Source organism: Notechis scutatus, chromosome 6 (genome assembly GCF_049901735.1).
Source record: "Notechis scutatus isolate UNSWTSFEM ecotype Mainland chromosome 6, rNotScu1.2, whole genome shotgun sequence".
Classification (NCBI taxonomy): Eukaryota; Metazoa; Chordata; class Lepidosauria; order Squamata; family Elapidae; genus Notechis; species Notechis scutatus.
In genome coordinates, this window is record NC_142014.1 from 28,442,169 (window position 1) to 28,461,335 (window position 19,167).

Below are 19,167 nucleotides of genomic sequence, written 5' to 3' on the forward strand. Positions count from 1 at the left end.
AGAGAGCACGGAGCATTTTAGCCACGACACACGTGGGATAATTTGAGAAATTCATAGCAATAGCAGTAGCAGGCTGATATATTGCTTTACAGCCCTCTCTACGCAGTTTAGAGAGCCAGCCTGTTGCTCCCAACAATCGGAGTCCTTGTTTGACCCATCTCGGAAGGACAGAAGGCTGAGTCAACCTTCAGCCGGTCGGGATCGAATTGGCTGTGGGGAGATTCAGCCTGCAATACTGCAGTCTAACCATTGCGCCACCACAGCTTAGATAGCAATAGCATTTAGACTTATATACCGCTTCATAGTACTTTACAGCCCTTTCTAAGCGGTTTATAGATTTAGTATATTGTCCCCAACAATCAAACAATTGTTTGATGGACCTCGGAAGGACAAGGCTGAGTCAACCTTGAGCCGGTCAGGATCCTGGCAGAATTAGCCTGGAATACTGCACTCTAACCACTGCACCACTACGTCTTAGATAGCAATAGCACTTCGATTTATCATATTGGTTCATAGTGTTTCACAGCCCTCTCTAGGCGGTTTACAGACTCCGCATATTGTCAACAATTTGAAAACTGAGTCAACCTTGAGCCCCATCAAGATCGAACTCCAGGCTGTGGGCAAAGTCAGCCTGCAATGCTGCATTCTAACCACTGAGCCATCACGGCAGAGATAGCAATAGCGCTTAGAGTTATATACCACTTCACAGGGTTTTATAGCCTTCTCTAAGCGGTTTACAGAGTCAGCCTATTGCCCCCAACAATCTGGGTCCTCATTTTACTGACCTTGGAAGGATGAAAGGCGGAGTCAACCTTGAGCCCCATCAAGATCGAACTCCAATACTGCTTTCTAACCACTGTGCCACCACGGCTCTTTCAAGTGAGCAAATCAAATCTTTCTCTCAGTGCTTTGGCTTCATTAAGGAGAGAGGGAAACACCCCTCCCCAGGTCCCTTTGATAATGGATGTTTTTCATCACTTAAAACGCCAGAGGGCGGGGGGGGGGGGGGAAAGGACTCTCCTATAATTGAAAACAGTCTTCTTTAAAAAACAACAACAAGAAAACAAGAAAATGGCAACACCTTCCCATCCAATGCATACCTTTGAGAAGCTGAAGTTTTCTGTTCGCTTCCTCTAGCAAAATTTTTGCTTCGTTTTGCAGCGCTTCTGCTTTCTTCCTGGCATTTGCAGACTCCCCTGTTTTCTTGGCAATTAGGTTTTCTACTGTTTTGTATTTCTCATTCACACTGTCATCTAGTATCTATAACGAGAGAGAGGGAAAAAAGAGAGAGAAAGAAAAAAGAAAAAGGGTGAGAGAAAGAGAAAGAAAAAAGAGAAAGAGAAAAAGAGACAGAGAAAGAGAGATGTAAGAAAGCGATTATAATACCCCAAACGACTGAGATATTCCAGCTTTTTGCTTAACATCATTGCCTTTAAATACAGGTAGTCTTTGACGTATGACAGGTCGTTTAAGGACTATTAATAGTTAACAACAGACATTTTAATGTATTAGCCGCCCATCTTACTACAGGATAATTCTGGCCACCTTCAGCTATCGATTTTAAGAAGAGCATGCCAGTTTCCTTCTTATGAACTTGTCCACTTTGCCATCATGGGCGTCCGTAGGATTGTGCTCCCCTCATCAAAACGACAGAAGAGGCATTGTGCCCTCGTTATTGCGAAACCCACCCCAAGGGGCTTGTGATGACCCGAGGCGTGGCACAGAAGGAAGCCTGAGAAATCCAGGAATGGGCCTGTTTCCAGCTACCAGAGGGCCTTCAGAGCCCGGGGGAGGCCGTTTTTGCCCTCCCAGAGGCTCGAGGGATGCCTCTGGACCCTTGGGAAAGTGAAAAACGGCCTTCCCGGAAGTTCCGGTAGGCCACGCCCACCATGGCCACGCCCACCCAGCAACTGGACAGCGAACCGGTTGCTGGGATTTTTGAATCCCACCCCTGCTTCCAAGGCTGACATTAAGAGCACCCCAGGTTCCCTGTCAATGCCCTCCCCCCCCCCCGTGAGATATCAATGCTTACTTTTTGAACGTCGGCAGTCGTTTGATCAACCATGGCGATATTTTCTTCAGCGGCTTTGATATCCTCTGTGTTGGTAGCAGCCTTCTGTCTAAGCGTTTCCACGTCCTTCTCTAGTTCTGCAATGCGCAGGGTCGCGTTCCCCAAACGGTCTTCCACCGAGCCGGCCTCCGATGCAATCTAGCCCCGAAGGGATGAAGGGAGAGGGGGAAAAAAAACAACAACATGAATTTCTTCTCAAAATGTTATGTTTTCAAGAAAACCGCAGCCGGTTTTCCAGAATATAACTTCTGCCTATATTGCGATACTCTTTTTCTTCTTTGGCTTATGTGCCACTGAGACAGCAAGTCAACACACCAGGGGCTAAAGGCTCACACACTATATTTTAAAAGTTGAGGAGCTGAAGCAGCAGTGGGATCCTACTTGTTCCACTAGCGGTTTGGTGATTGTGTGCGCATGCGCGTATAGCTTTCCACACACCAGCTGAGTCCTGCAGCGCCAATCAGCTGAGAGGATAAAGAAGAGAAAAGCGCAGGGGCAGGTGGAGAGGGCCGATCCTGCGCTTTTCTCTTCTTTCCCCTCTCAGCCGATCCTTTTTTCCTCCTCTCAGCTGATCGTTGGATGCTCTTTCTTTGACTACTGGTTCGGCCAGTAGCCATACCACCACTGAGCTGAAGGGTACTCAAACATTAAGATCGTAGCAAGGGAAGTTTGATTCTAGTCCAACTTCACAGTTTGGGGGTTAATCTATTCCAGATTTTGACTAGATTTGCGCCAATATCTCAGGGGCTGCCACCAAGATTAATTTTGTGAAACATGGAACAAGGTAAAGGTATTTTTATCCAATAACATTAGAATAAATGAATGAATAAATGAAGGGCTAAAACACATCAAAAACGACTGCAGGAATAGGGCATGTCTAGTTTAATGGAAAGAAGGACAAGGGGTGAGATATCTGTCTCCCAATATTTGAGGGGCTGCCACCAAGAAGAGGGAGTCAAGTTATTCTCCAAAGCACCTGAAGACAGGACAAGAAGCAATGGATTGAAACTAACCAAGGAGAGAAGCAACTAGAATTAAGGAGAAATTTCCTAGCAGTGAGGACAATTAACCAGTGGATTATTTTGCCTCCAGGTGCTTCATCACTGGAGGTTTTAAGAAAAGACTGGACAGCTATTTGTCTGAAATGGTATAGTGTTTCTTGCCAGAGCAGGGGGTTGGACTAGAAGACCTCCAAGGTCCCTTCCAACTCTGTTATTCCTCATTCCTATCATCCAAAGTCAGAATCATCAACCACCTACCTCTTTTGTGATTCCCCCCGCCCTCCAGTTTCCCCACTTTAATCTGAACCGGGATTTTCCTTGATGAAGCATATGTTGGGATTAGCTCATCATAATGATCAGTGTGCACCACAAACCATTTTGCAAAGGGGAAATGTTAACCGCCAATATTTGAAATCCACGGTGACATTTATTTTTGCTATAATGAGAGTTCCCAAAACTGTTCTACCTGCAGAAATCACCTGTCTTATTTAGATCTCATAGCACATGTAGGGTTTGTGCACAAGTTAGAAGTGAGCAAAAGGAAATACATGAACTGCATTTTTCCCTCCCTGGCAACTCGGTAATACCAATGACCTTAGCTCTCTGTTTCCGAATAATTTACTCTGCTTCCCCAAAAATAGGACCTACCCTGAAAGTAAGTCCTAGCTTGTTTTTTTTTACATATGTGCCTAATATAAGCCTTTCCCCGCAAAATAAGTCCTAATTAAGATGCCGCCTGCTCCAGAGTGCACAGGTAAAAATTAAGCTAGGGTGAGAATGGGAGGGGTGGAGCTGCCCTACTACTTACCTTTGGACAGTTGTAGCCAGGCCTCACACAACTCAACGCCTGCCTCACCAGCCCATTTCTTCTGCAACTGGCAAAGCTGGCAAGGCTTTCCTGAAGGCCTCTGTAACTGATAACAAAACTCCGGATCGATCCTGAGCTCTGTTATTGGCTGCAGAGGCCTTCAGGAAAGCCTTGCTGGTGGCAGAAGAAGCAGTTCCTGACAGCAAAAGGAGTCCGGGGCGACAGGTGCAAGTGAGGTCAGTCAGTGGATGACACCCCCGAAAATAAGACCTGGTGCCTTTTTTGGTGGCAAAAAATATAAGACAGGGTCTTATTTTTGGGAAAACGGTAGGAAAAATCTCAACTTACAGAGGCAAGCAAGCCTTGTGTTCCTTCGATATCTTTCTCTGCTAGTTTGATGGCATCTTCAGCTGTGGTCTGGGCTCTTCCAGCTTCTTCTAGAGCCTGTCGGACCATATCCGCCGTGACTTTCACATCCGTTGCGCTTTTACTGACCAAGGGACATCACCAACGTTAGAGTCTTTCAAAACACAGGATTGCTTCCTACTTCAGAGAACACGTCTCTCTGCTTCAATCTGCCCTTTGTTTTTATTTTCTAGCAATAGTTTCACAATCAGCTTCAATGCTGCAAGAACATTCCCCTGGAATCCTCAAGCCTCGGAGAATATTGGCTCCGGAATAGATAAAGAGTAAACCATCCCAATCCACATTCCCAGTTACTCTTTCAAGGGTTTGCCTACTACCCTTTAACAGCAGCAGTAAGGACAAAAAAAATATAAACATACAGATAGTCTGTAGAGATTCTCCGTCATCCAGGTCATGGTTGTCCCAAAGGTGCTTTTTGTTTTGTTACTAAAAGCCTATACACTGAAATCTTCTCAACTAATGGTTAATCCCTGCTTAGAACTGGTTAATGTCCCAAAAAGTGCTTTTTCAAGAGGCAACTGGACTTTCTTGCTTTTTTCTTTTTAAGACGTTTCACTTCTCATTCAAGAAGCTTCTTCAACTCTGACAGGATGGTGGGCAATGGGAGGATTTATATTCTTTGTAGACAGCTGGTCATTTGCATTCTTTTTAGAGGGTCGTTGAGGTCACTTGGAGGTTTGTCTGTGTCCTCAGGGTCATCTGACTAGTGCAAATGGTTCTTGCAGCTTGCAATTTTTCCTCTGGAAATCCATTCCTGCTCCCACCCCATTCCAAGGGTGTTCATCCCAAATTCTATAGCTAAAAGTCTATAGATAGCAATAAAATTTCAGACTACAGGAATCAGGAGCACTACTCAGATGACCCTGAGGACACAGATAAACCTCAAAGTGGCCTCGACAACCCTCTAAAGGGATGAGAAGCAAAACGTCTTGAAAAGAAAAAACAAGAAAGTCCAATTGCCTCCTGAAAAAAAAAGCACCTTTGGGTCAAACATATAGGTAGTTCAGTTTGTTCAGTGACTGTTCGAAGTTACAACGGCACTGAAAAAAAGTGATTTATGACTCACATTCATGACGGTTGCAGTGTCCCAGGGGTCATGCGATCCCATTTTGCGACCTTCTGACAAGCAAAGTCAATGGGGAAGCCACTTTCACTCAACAACGGTGTTACTAACTTTGTAACTGCAGTGATTCACTTAACCATTGTGGCAAGATGTTAAGGTATTAAGATTTAAGAACTGACCAGCAGTGAGTAGCTGCTAGATGCTGCAAATCTGATGTAAGTCTGCCTGATGTAACAAGAGTGATTCAGCAGAGTATGGTATTTCCCTTTAAGGCTGGAGAGTAAAGGTCCCCTTAAGAGGTGCCTATATAAAAGGCAGCCATTAGAGGGCATGGTTCTCTTTCCTTGCGACCAGTATTCAGTGCAGAAGTTCTCCTTGTGTTAAGAAGAAGAAAGCTTACTTGTAAAGGCATTTTGCCTACCAGATACAGATACTGATAATCAGAGTTGGAAGGGACCTTGTAGGTCATCTAGTCCAACCCCCCGCCCAGTGGGAGACCCTACACCATTTCTGACAGATGGCAGTCCAATCTCTTCTTGAAAGTCTCAACTGATGGTGCTCCCACAACTTCCGAGGGCAACTTCTGTTCCATCGGTTGATTGTTCTCACTGTCAGAAAGTTTCTCCTTATTTCCAGGTTGAATCTCTCCTTGTTCAATTTCCATCCATTATTCCTTGTCTGGCCTACAGGAGCTTTAGAAAATAGCTTGACCCCGTCCTCCCTGTAGCAGCCCCTCAAATATTGGAAGACTATCCTGTCTCCCCTGGTCCTTCTCTTTACTAGATTAGCCAAGCCCAGTTCCTGCAACCGTTCGTTGTATGTTTTAGCCTCCAGTCCCCTAATCATCCTGGTTGCTCTTCTCTGTACTTTTTCTAGAGTCTCAACATCTTTTTTATAATGTGGTGACCAAAATTGGATGCAGTACTCTAGGTGTGGTCTTACGAAGGCTTTATAGAGTGGTATTAGTACTTCCCTTGATCTTGACTGTGTCCCTCTGTTAATACAACTTAGGGTTGCATTAGCTTTTTTGGCTGCTGCTACACACTGCTGGCTCATATTTAGCTGGTTGTCCACTAAGACTCCAAGATCCCTCTCACAGTTACTGCTATTGAGCCTGGTTTCACCCAGTCTATATGTGTACTTTTGGTTTTTCTTGCCTAAGTGTAGGACTTTAGTTTTCTCTATATTGAATTTCATTTTATTAGATATCACCCAGTGTTCTAGTCTGTCAAGATCCATCTGGATCTTGAGCCTATCTTCTTGGGTGTTAGCTATTCCTGCCAGCTTAGTATCATCTGCAAATTTGGAAAGTTCTCCTTCTATTCCCTCATCTAAGTCGTTAATGAAGATATTGAAGAGTACTGGGCCTAAGACGGAACCTTGTGGCACCCCACTGCTTACTTCCCTCCATGTAGACTTAGACCCATTAAGGACTACTCGTTGAGTACGGTTTGCCAGCCAGTTGCCTATCCATCTAGTGGTGGTGCTATCTATTCCACTTTTTTCTCGCTTACTAAGAAGTAGGTTGTGTTCTACTTTATCGAATGCCTTGCCTATACCACGTGTATATTGTCTGCATATACTTGTTGTATATTAAACCACTGTTAATGTCTAAATCTCTTGTCTCCTGGGTTGTCTCATAAAGGTACTCTCCAAATGTTCTGACACAAGAGTTGTAAAATGGGAGCAAAACTCACTTAACAAATGTCTCGCTTAGCAACAGAAATTTTGGGCCCAATTGTGGTTGTAAGTCGAGGACAACCTGCACTCCAAATAGTTAGGTATCTTTAAGAATTTCAGTCAGACTTATTGGGTTAATAGATGGGTCTTCCTCCTTGGAGAAGGTCTCAAAATCGATCCATCTGTCTCCTCCAAGGAGACCTGCCTCTTCCAAGTTTAATTACCCCCTTAGAAGGACAATCTTAGATTTCTGAAAGTCTACTACAAAAAAAGAAGGGATTTTTTCCCCATACCTGGCTTTCTTAGCTTCGTCCAACAAGGCCTTCGCCCTTGCGATATCTCCTGCGCTCTGCTGAAGGACATTCTCCACATCTGACAGACTTTCGACACGCTCACGGATGTTATCTGCCAGGGTTTGCAGCTGCTCAGGTGTGCTGGGCATCTCCAGGTTGAGAACTTCATTAGCTACGGCTTCGATGCTATCCAGGTCAGCCCCGTCTTCTGTTAGGACGGTGAAGAGAAACCACTGAGTGACCCGACGGAAGACGGAACCTCCTTAACTTGTCCTACTGAAATGTCAAATTGCTGAAAGAACCTCCTGAGCTAGAAACAGAAACTGTCAGAACATTCATGAACTGGCAGAGACATGGTTAACAAGGTCAGCCAATGGGAGCTGAATCGGGGGCTGAGACTGGAAGGAATCTGGGCATGGTTTATTTCAGCTCCGTGCTCAGCTCAGCTAACCTTCCCCCAGGAGTGGGGAGAGAATGGGGATTTTACAGTATCCTTCCCCTGCCACGCTCACCAAGCCACGCCCACAGAACCGGTAATAAAAAAAATTTGAATCCCACCACTGCATACTAGTCTCCTTAAGCCACCTGAAGATAATACTTACTCATTAAAAAATCTCTGATCTGATGAATCAGATTTCTGAGGTCCTTGTTGCTCCTGTCTACCTGCTCCTTGGTGGCGTTGGTCTTCAACAAAACGTCTTGCGCATTCTGCTTGGCTTCGTCGGCTCTTTGTTTTGCTTCTGAAACCTAAACGAGGGAAGCAGGCCTCTGTGTTTACAACAGCTAGTTAATTCCATTTCTCGTTGAAACTAAATACCGACACTTAATGGATTCTAAAGCTCTGAGAGCAAGATTTTTTTTAAAGAATTCTCTGACAATTCTCCACCAAATGATGTTGAGACTCTCAAACAGGAGTCTTCAAACTTGACTGCTTTAAGTCTTATGGACTTCAACTCCCAGAATTCCTCCTCCAGTCATGTTAGCTCAGGAATTCTGGGAGTTGGAAGTCCACAAGTCTTAAACTTCCCAAGTTTGAAGTCCCTTGCTCTAGAAAGAGTGCAGAGAAGAGCAATCAGGAGGATTAGGGGATTGGAGACTAAAACCTATGATGAACGGTTGCAGGAACTGGGCCTGGCTAGTCTAGCAAAGAGAAGGACCAGGGGAGACAGGAGAGCAGCTTTCCAATATTTGAGGAGCTGCCACAGAGAGGAGGAGGGGGTCAAGCTATTTTCCAAGGTACCCAAAGGCCAGACAAGTAATAATGGATGGGAACTGATCAAGGAGAGATTGAACCTGACAGTGAGAGCCATCAACCCCTGGAACAGATGTTGCCTTCGGAAGTTGTAGGGGCTTCATCACTGGAGGCTCTCAAGAAGAGACTGGACTGCCCTCTTTCAGAAATGGTGTGTCAACTCATAAAATATTTCTATAGTCTTTTAGAGTTGCCAACAGAAAGGGAGAGGGGAGCAGTGCAGCAGCTTGCAAACCGAAAGTGCATTCCATAAATGTTTTCAAAGATAGTAACTAGGTGACAGAAGTTTCTGCCACGCAAAATTCAAACTGGAGAGCATGATTAATGACTCTTGGCTATGGATGTGTCCCATTGGAGAATATGAATTATGATACACCCAGGGGGTGGGGGAAAACCAGGGTAAAGGGTGACAATGAATGATGTGCCTCAAAGTTGGCTACACCAGGCAGTGCCGAACATGTTAACTCCCAATAAATATTTTTGAAGTTTGGCTCGAGACTCAGCATTGCATTGGGGTTAAATGCCGGAATCCTGACACAGTGTAGGGTCTCCTGCTTGGGCGGAGGGTGGGGGTTGGACTAGATGACCTACAAGGTTCCTCCCAACTCTGTTATTCTCTTGTATCTTAAATAATTACCATTTTGGAGAGCTGTTCCACCTCTGCCAGAGCGCTCAAGATGTCTCGGTCAAAATCGATGGCTTTCTGCCAGGCGGTGTGGGCCACTGTCACCAGACCTTCGCACCCGGGACCGCCGCATTTCTTGATCCCATCTTCAGTTTGGCAGCTCAACCCACCACAGGGGGAATCTGCACAAGAAGATCCCGGGGGAGACCCACACATCTGCAGTGGAAAGGAAGTAAAAACCAAAGGTTATCACTTTCCAAACGTCGAAGAGTCCTTAAAGCACTACAAATACTCCTCAACTTATAGCAGTTCGTTTCATGACTGTTTGAAGTTGCAACGGCCCTGAAAAAAATGGACCGACGACCATTTTTTTTCCACATTCAATGACGGTTGCAGCACCTCCGTGGTCACGTGATCAAAATTTAACATGCAACTGACATGTCTTTATGATGGTTGCAGCGTCCCCGAGAGTCGGGATCAAATTTTGAGACCTTCTTTATATCACATTTTTTAATTTATCTCTCTATATAAAAGCGAAATGCCACTCACGCATCATCACAATATCTCCACAACCATAAAGCCTACAAACTTGAAATTTGGCCCATATGTTCCTCTTGGCTTCTAGGTGCTCACTAAGAAAGGATTTTTCAAAATGACTATCATAGCATTAGCATTTTGTATATTATTATTATTAACATGGTCTGATGCTAAGGAGTTCCACTCCCCCTCCCCACCTGAAAATAAATCTGTTCCAACTGCAGTTCAGCTAAGCTATGCCAAGGCTCCTTGCTGTCTCCTTGCTCACACAGCAAATACTGTTTCAGTTTCCAAACAGCCCTCAATTCTCTCACTCCCCACCTGAAAAGAAATCTGTTTCAAATGCAAAATACAAGCAAAGGAGAGGAGTTTCAGTTTCAGTTTCAGAGCTCCAAGCACCTTTAGTACAGAACAGTTGAGCTAAGCCACGCCCAGGCTCCTTGCTGTCTCCCTTCTTGCTCACACAGCAAATACTCTTTCAGTTTCCAAACAGCCATCAACTCTCTCACAGACTGACAGTATGCTAGCCAGATGAATACCAATGGATGCTGGTAGGCAGAGGCAGAATTTTCCACCCCTTATTTTCCTCCCCAAAAACTAAGCCCGACCACATAGTTTCATAGCGAAGCACCGGTATCGAGCTAGTTAAGTGATATAACTTGAATTTTGCGACCTTCGAACAAGCAAGGTCAAAGGGAAAGCTGGATTTGCTTAACAACCGGGCCACGGCTTTACAGCTGCAATGATTCACTTAACAACTGCGGCAGGAAAGGCCGTACAATGGAACGAACCGTCTCCCTCAGCGACAGAACCGACTCACTTAACGAGCATCTCGCTTTGCGACAGAAATTTTGGGCTCCATTCTGGTTGTTAAGTTGTGGATCCCCCTGTATCAACACCTCAGGGCAAGTGGCCGGAGCAACTTTTGAAACTTTTATATCTTCCCTGCCTGACCCCAACCCTAACTCTAACCCTAACCCATAAAGGGAAGGAAATTGATAAATTCTTTACCCCCCCCCAAACCCCCCCCCCCACAGAATGTCCATCCTTTATTATCTCTGCAGCTCTAGAGTTGATCAGTGGAACAAATAATTGTGGTAGGTCAGCCAGCTGTATGTCCTTCGCACAAGGGCTTTCCAACCTTTTGGACCTCAGGGACCACCAGTCCCATAATTTTAAATCTCACAAACCAGAAACTCTGGAAAAATCCCCAAAAAAGTCTGCAGGAAAATTCCCCACCCTGTTTTCCTACCGATCGATCATTCTTTATTTGGGATCACAGGACACTGTCTCCAGCTCCATTCTCAAGGGGAGAGAGAGAGAGAGAGAGAGAGAGAAAGACTTTTGGCTTCATGCAAGGAAAGCAGCAGAAGCATCAAAAGTCTTTCTTTCTCTCCCTCAAACTCTGTCAGAAATGAGTCTTTGCTGGCGCAGCCTCTTGGAGCAGGAGGCCTTGCAGGGTCCCAAAGACTCATTTCTGGTGGAGTTTGGGGGAGAGAAAGAAAGACTTTTGCTGCTTTCCTTGCGTGCAGCCAAAAGCAGAAGAAGGAAGAAGCGGAAAGAAGCAGCCTGGTGGCCAGGCCAGGCGTGTGGGGCAAGTTCCCTCCTCTGCTCTTTCCCCCCTCCCCTCACTACCTCGTGTTTTTCGCAATAAAAGTGACACAAGCCTTGTGTTCCTGGGGGCCATGTGAACGGCGCAGCCTTGTGTTCCAAAAGCGCAGCCTGGATTAATTGCTTTGGGGGTGACGTTTCTCTGCGGACCACCGAAATTTTCTCACGAACGACCAGTGGTCCCCGGCCCACTGGTTGGCGACCACTGCTTCACACAACTCTGTTGGACCAGCTCACAATCCATCAAGACAGCCCGGAAGTGGAAACACAACACAGCCTCAGAGAAAAAGGTTTAAATAAATAATTTGGCCTCCCCAGGATCTGGAAAATGAGACTGTGCAACGTAGGCCATCTGTTCCATGTTTGTGAACTTTTGAAAGAAAACCATAAAAGCTCTTGAAACAACAACAACAAAAAGAATCCTAGTGAGTCATTTGTTGACTTTTGATGGAATTAATACTTTCCCCCCACAAAACTGTTTGCTTTAGAAAGAAAACAAAATTGAACATCCTTTTTTAACCCCTGAAGCTAATAATAATAATAATAATAATAATAATAATAATAATAATAATAATAATAATAATAATATTGGGCAGCAAAAGCAAATGAACAAAACCAGATCCAGACCACAATTAAATTCTTCTACCTTCTATCCTTCTGATTGTTTATAAAAAAATTCAAAAGGACAGAAATGCAATCAGGCAATTATTTTTTTTAATTTAATTTAATTTCAATCAATGTAAGTGTCTAGCGAACATTGCATTGTCTGAGTTATTTAACGTACAGTCCAATATTAAGAACACCAATACTAATAACTGGTAGCAAAAGCAAATAAACCAAACCATATCCAGACCAAAGTTAAATTCTTCTACCTTCTGTCCTTCAGATTGTTTAAAAAAAAACTTCAAAAAGACAGAAATGCAATCAGGCAAATCCTTCCTTCCTTCCTTCCTTCCTTCCTTCCTTCCTTCCTTCCTTCCTTCCTTCCTTTCTTTCTTTCTTTCTTTCTTTCTTTCTTTCTTTCTTTCTTCTTTCTTTCTTTCTTTCTTTCTTTCTTTCTTTCTCTCTCTCTTTCTTTCCTTCCTTCTTTCCTTCCTTCCTTCTTTAATTAATTTTATTTCAATCAACATAAATGCTTAGTGAACATTGCATTGTCTGAGTTATTTAACTTATATAGTCCAATATTCATAACAATAATACTACTGCGAATAATAGCAATGATAGTATATTGTTTGCTTATATACAGTATAATCATGATCTTTCATTATTTACTTGTACCTAGTATCAGTAGCGATCTTTTTATGGTCTAATTTCTACTTCTGTTATCTAGTCACTGATAAAACACATCCCATCTTAAGAATTATTCTGATTCTTCCTTGTCCCTTATTTTTAGGGTCAATCTATCCTAATCTTTGCACAATCTAATATCTTTTTAACGATCTTCTCCTCTGTAGGACTATCCTTATTCTTCCAATATTTGTGCAAAAAATACAATTCTGAACTATGGATGGAGCCTAGCTGTCTAAATACCTTAGTAGTTGTTGATGTAAGACCACCACCGGCCCTGGATTACACTACAGGTAGTCCTTGACTTATGACCACAATCGAGCCCAACATTTCTGTCCTTAAGTGAGGCAATTGTTCGGTGAGGTTTGCCCCAATTCACGACTTTTCTTGCCGCAGGTACCTCAGTTGTGGTCATAAATCGAGCAACTAGCTGTGTTTCACTCCCAGTCCTTTTCACATTATATCTGAACGAGGAGAAAATAGAGAGAAAACAAGCATTCCATTTTGATTCCCGACTTTTCAACAAAATTAAGCGAGACAATGAGCACCATGAAGCAGTGTCTGGACAGAGGTAATACACAAATACACCATTGAAACTAGACAAAATATTGTCTTAAGCAAGGAGTTGCAAATCACATCCTGTTTCTTTTAGTAGGAAGTTACTAGTCTCAATATCCCCTCTTTGTTAAATACAAAAAATTCCTCTCTCTTTCTCCAAATTAGAGGAGTCAGTCAAATGGCTTTTAGAGAGAATTACCATCTTCTCCTTCCATTAAAGCAAGATGAAGCTTTAAGGGTAGAAATTATGAATCTTCAGCAAGTATTTAAGAGGCAAAAATCTACAGTAAGGTTCTAATCTTTACAGGCACCTACAGTGTAATTTATTTCCCTTGCTAGCTAAAAGCCTCTTTGTTTCCATTTTCCGTGGCATTTTTAACCCACCCATTTTTCAAAACCTCACAATTTTTGCATTTACACTCATTTTTTTTTGTTACTCTGTGGCTCCCTTTCTGCTTCTCCTCCTCCTTTTTTTCCTTTGTTTTTCTCTTGGGTGGTTGGAAGCTCCATCTAAGTTCTCCCTCCTGGAGATGCTCACTGATAAAGACTGAAAAAAAATGCAGATATAAATAAAGAATCCTGGGTGGGCCTTCTACTAATTTTCCTATTTTCTGCCACAAGGTGGGTGGTAATTGGGGATAAGGTCTTCCCTGCTGAAATGCTGCATCTCTGGAATGTATTTTGGCATCAGGAGGAGATAATCGTTGTCTGATCAGGTTTCTCTGTATAATCCTAGGATTTTATGTACATTTGCTGGTTCAGTTCCTGCCTTTGCTTTTTTTAAATCTGTTTTATCTTTCAAAATAATTCTTGCTGTTAAAATTAGGAGAGATTCTGAAAGCTCTCAGATCGATACAGGTACGACCACAGCCGAGCCCAAGATTTCTGTTGCTAAGTGAGACATTCCTTAAGGGAGTTTTGCCCTGCTTTGGTGACCTCCTCTTGCCACGGTTGTTAAAGCGAATCTCTGCAGGTGAGGCAGGTGAAATTACTAAAGTGAATCTGGTTTCCCCTTTGACTTTGCTTCTCACAATGACACAACGGTGATTGGTCTCATTTGAGAAAATGACGAATCCGCATACAGACGGGAGCTTGTACAACTTGCCTCGTGGTGTGACCGGAACAATCTGGAACTGAACACACTCAAAACCATAGAAATGGCGATAGACTTTAGGAGAAACCCTCCCATACTACCACCTCTTACAATACTAGACAACACAGTATCAACAGTAGAGGCCTTCAAATTTCTAGGTTCTATTGTATCACAAGACCTAAAATGGACACCTAACATCAAATATGTCATCAAAAAAGCACGGCAAAGAATGTTCTTCCTGCGCCAACTCAGGAAGCTCAAACTGCCCAAGGAACTGCTGATCCAGTTCTACAGAGGAATTATGGAGTCTATCATCTGCACCTCTATAACTGTCTGGTTTGGTTCTGCAACCCAACAGGACAGACACAGACTTCAGAGGATAATTAGGACTGCAGAAAAAAACAATTACCACTAACCTCCCTTCCATGGAGGACCTGTATACTGCACGAGTCCAAGAGAGGGCTGTGAAAATATCTACAGACTCCTCACATCCTGGACATAAACTGTTTCAATTCCTACCCTCAAAAAGACACTTATAGAGCCCTGCACACCAGAACAACTAGACACAAGGACAGTTTTCCCCCCGAACGCCATCACTCTGCTAAACAAATAATTCCCTCAACACTGTTCAACTATTTACAAAGTCTGCATTATTAATCTTCTCATCATTCCTTATCACCCATCCCTTCCCACTTGTGACTGTAGGACTGTAACTTTCTTGCTTGTATCCTTATGATTTATATTGAGTGTTTTCTAGTATGATTTGATTGCTTATTGTACCCTATGACTATCATTATGTGTTGTACCTTATGATTCTTGACTCTTGATGAATGTATCTTTTCTTTTTATGTACACCAAGAGCATTTGCACCAAGACAAATTCCTTGTGTGTCCTATCACACTTGGCCAATAAACAAAAATCTAATCTGTCCTGTCCTGTCCTGTCCTGTCCTATTCTATTCTATTCTATTCTATTCTATTCTATTCTATTCTATTATCTCTACTCTTATTCTATTCTATTCTATTCTATTCTATTCTATTCTATTCTATTCTATTCTATGCTATTCTATGCTATGCTTTGCTATTCTATTCTATTCTATTCTATTCTATTCTATTCTATTCTTCTTCTTCTTTTTCTTCAGCGTTGTCCGCACTCTGGCGAGGTCCGCTAATGTCCTGAGTACTGCTTCCACGCCTCTCTGTCTGCCACGATGTCGGGTCTGCCTTCGCGATCTCTAGATCGGCCTTGATCGTGTCCATCCAGCGTTGCTTAGGTCTACCACGCGTCGCCCCTCCGACAATCACCTTCATCGCAGATTTGATGATGGATTCTTCCTTGGCGCGACTCACATGGCCGAACCATCGTAGCCGGGACTGCCTCATGACCGTGGGGATGGGCACGACGCTGAACCGCTGCGCACTTCTTCATTCCTGACGCGATCGAGTAGGGTGAGGCTTCACCACCATCGGAGCATTCGCATCTCCATCGCCTGCTTTCGACTTCTTTGGTCGCCGGCCAGCACTCTGCGCCGTATATGGCCACGGGCGCACCACAGAGTTATAGATTTTCGCCTTCAGGCGCATCGGGCATCTTCTTGTCACAGAGGACGCCCGTGACGGACTTCCATTTGCCCCACGCTGCGTTGATCCTGGCTGCCACCTCAGTTTGTAGTAGGCCTTCTTCCCAAGAGTAGTTCCCAGGTACTTGAAGGTGGAGGCACGCGGTAGCTCCTGCCCGTTCACGTGGATGGAGCCTGTCGCTTCGTTGTCAGTGGTCAGGTATTCGGACTTCTTTAGGTTCAACCGGAGCCCGAACTGCTCGAGGCGGTCGTGCCACTGTTGGACTAGGTGCTCAGTTCAGCCTTGCGCAGGTTGGCCAGGAACACATCATCGGGCGAGAGCAGCGCTCCATGGGCGGGCGTGCAGGTCGTGGTGTAATTGTGTCCATCACCAGAATGAACAGCAGTGGTGAGAGAGCAGAGCCCTGGTGTACGCCGACGGTGATATTGAACTCCTCTGATATCCCAGCTGCCGCTTTACACGGCTTTTGTGACATCTGTATAGGAGTTGGACCCATTGTACGAGTAGCTCGGCACGCCGTGATTCTCGCAGTGCGTACTCAGATGAGATCGTGCGGGACTCGCCTCAAGGCCTTTTCCAAGTCCAAGAAGGCGGTGTGGAGCGATTTTCTTTCTCTCTGTGAGCCTCCATCAGCATCCGCACACCGAAGATGGCATCGGTGGTGCCGCAGTTCTTGATGAATCCGCCTGGTTGACGCTGATGTCGACGATGTCCCGAATGCGCTTTATCGAGGACGCGTTCAAGATCTTCATAGTGTGTGACAGTAACCTGACCGGTTCGTAGTTGGAGCAGTCCGCTGGGCTGCCCTTTTCCTTCCAGATCGGAACAGTGGTGCTGCGGTACCAGTCGCGGTGGCACTATTCCCGGGAGACGATGTTGTTGAACAGCTCGCACAGCCACAATGCCGAGCCCGGTAGTGCCTTTTTCCAGAAGTCGGCAGGGATGTCGCCTGGTCCTGTTGCCTTACCATTTTTCATGGCCTTGATGGCGCCGGTGACCCGCTGGCGTGAATGCCTGAGACTGGGCTCGACGGGTCACCTCGCGGTTCGTGGGTGTGGGAACCTCGGTGGAGATCTTTTAAGTATTGCCGCCACCTCTCGGCAGCGTCTCTGGGGTTGATGATCAAATTTCCCCTTTCGTCGTTGATCCCATGAAACTGGTCAATGTCCAGGGTCTTCCTGTGTCTGCTTTTGGCTAGGCGGTAGATCTCATTCTCGCCTTCTCGCGTGTTCAGCTTCTCGTGAGATGTCGCCTATTCTATTCTATTCTATTCTATTCTATTCTATTCTATTCTATTCTATTCTATTCCATTCCATTCCATTATTCTATTCTATTCTATTCTATTCTATTCTATTCTATTCTATTCTATTCTATTCTATTCTATTCTATTCTATTCTATTCTATTCTATTCTATTCAGAAGGTCGCAAAATTCAATCCCGTGACGGTGGGAACACAGCCACCGTTGTAAATAGGAGACAGTTGCCAAGCATCTGAATTTTGATCGTGGGGCTGCTGCAACAGTCATCAGTGTGAAAAATGGTTGTAAGTCACTTTTTTCAGTGCCGCCGTACCTTGCTTTTCCTATGTTGTGCCATGCATTTGTGAAGTTTGAAAACAAACCCATCAGGACTAGATTCAGCAGTCTATCTGCATTTAATAGACACAGGCCCCTCTTTTGAAGACAGCAAAGTCCACCTTTTGGACAGAGAGGATGGCTGGTTTATAAGAGGGGTCCAAGAGGCCATCTATGTCCAAACTGAACTGCCCCTTCTCAACAGAGGGGGAGGAATATAATATGATTTATCTCCAGTCTACAACACTGTCCTTTCAGCAGTTCCAAGAAGGCTCCACACCCACTTGCACTGCTCAGAGACAAGCCTACAAGTGGCCTCAACGACTCTCTAGTACCATGATGGCGAACCTATGGCACGTGTGCAGGAAGTGTCACGCAGAGCCATTTCTGTCGGCATCGAGCCGTCGCCCAGAACAGACCCACTGCACATGCGCACGCGCACCCCCACCAGCCAGCTGATTGCATGCGTGGGGGGAGACATGTGTAGTGGAGATGGGTGTGTATGCGCAGAGGGTGGAGCGTGCATGGGGAGAGTCACGCGTGCATGCGCAGAGGGGCGGAGGGGGTCGCGTGTGCATTGCCATCACTGCTCTAATAGAAGGCAAATGACCAGCTGTCTGCAAGGAATATAAATCCTTCCATTCCCCACCATTCCTGTCAGAACTGAAGAAGCTTCTTGGAGGAGAAGCAAAACGACTTCAAAGAAAAAAACCCAAGTCCAGTTGCTTCTTGGGAAAAAAAAGAAAGCACTTTTGGGATAATTGGACATTGGGGGCCAAGTTGGAGGCATTAAAGGGAATTTATTCTACTTTGGTGACTTTGTTATTTTTGTGTCACATCACGGGTCATCACAGTTGCTTTTGTTGTTCCTGGCAATGATCCCTACTCATTTCCACCCCGTCTCAAATCCTTCGCCCTCATCCAAGCTCAGCTACGGCCTTTGCGGGGATGCCTTACCTTCTCTGACACTTCAGCCAAATCCAGGCTTTGCAACTTGCCCGCCAGTTCATCCAAGAGACGGGACTGCTCTTCCTGCGTCGCCTGGAAGGTGGCTGCCGTCTTGTTGATCAAGCTCTCCACTTCCAGGCGCATTTCGGCTGACTGTTCAACGAGGCTGCCGGGGAGCAAAACCGAGGTGTTGGCTCTCTTTTCCGCCTCCAGCGACATCTGGAAATATTTGGTGATACTGTCCAAGGCGCCTGAAACCAATCAGAGGTGAAACCGGTTCAGCGTCCCACGTTGGGTCTGGCCTTACAGGGTGAATACAGGTAATCCTCGACTTATGACCACAACAGACCCCCCAAATTCCTGTTGCTAAGTGAGTCAGTTATTAAAGTGAGTTTTACCTTGGTTTACAACCTTTCTTGCCCATGTTGTAAAGTGAATGGCTGCAATTTTAAGCAAGTGATGTGGTTATTAAGGAAGCAATGGCTTCTCCATCGCCCCTATTTTTATCGACAGCCGCATTAAAAAGAGCTGCTGAGTTTTGTCCAAATGAGTCCCTTAGATTTTAAAGCCATAAGGTTCTTCTTCTGCCTGGACCTCATTTACCTTTAATCTTTCCCTGGAGGATTAAGTGAAGTAGGCCATATTTTTCTGGGTGTCGCATCACATGTCCGAAATATTCTAACTTTTGCTTTTTATTTTCTTGTGTTGTGGCTTGCCAGCAGAGCTGGTGACAGATTCGGACAGGGAGGAGGTTGGGGAG

The 19,167-nt window shown here is 44.8% G+C and overlaps 1 protein-coding gene across 2 annotated transcripts in view; it reads right to left on the bottom strand.

Moving 5' to 3' along the window:
• The window catches only part of LAMB1 (laminin subunit beta 1), a 94,018-nt gene that overhangs the window by 287 nt on the left and 74,564 nt on the right, over positions 1-19,167 (bottom strand). For both annotated transcript variants that reach the window (XM_087967785.1, XM_087967787.1), the window contains 7 exons: positions 18,417-18,658; positions 9,232-9,435; positions 7,945-8,089; positions 7,343-7,550; positions 4,229-4,370; positions 2,033-2,209; positions 1,101-1,260 (listed from right to left, as the gene is read on the bottom strand). In XM_087967785.1, the coding sequence (XP_087823911.1) occupies positions 1,101-1,260; positions 2,033-2,209; positions 4,229-4,370; positions 7,343-7,550; positions 7,945-8,089; positions 9,232-9,435; positions 18,417-18,658 (1,278 nt within the window). The remainder of the gene's footprint in view (positions 1-1,100; positions 1,261-2,032; positions 2,210-4,228; positions 4,371-7,342; positions 7,551-7,944; positions 8,090-9,231; positions 9,436-18,416; positions 18,659-19,167) is intronic.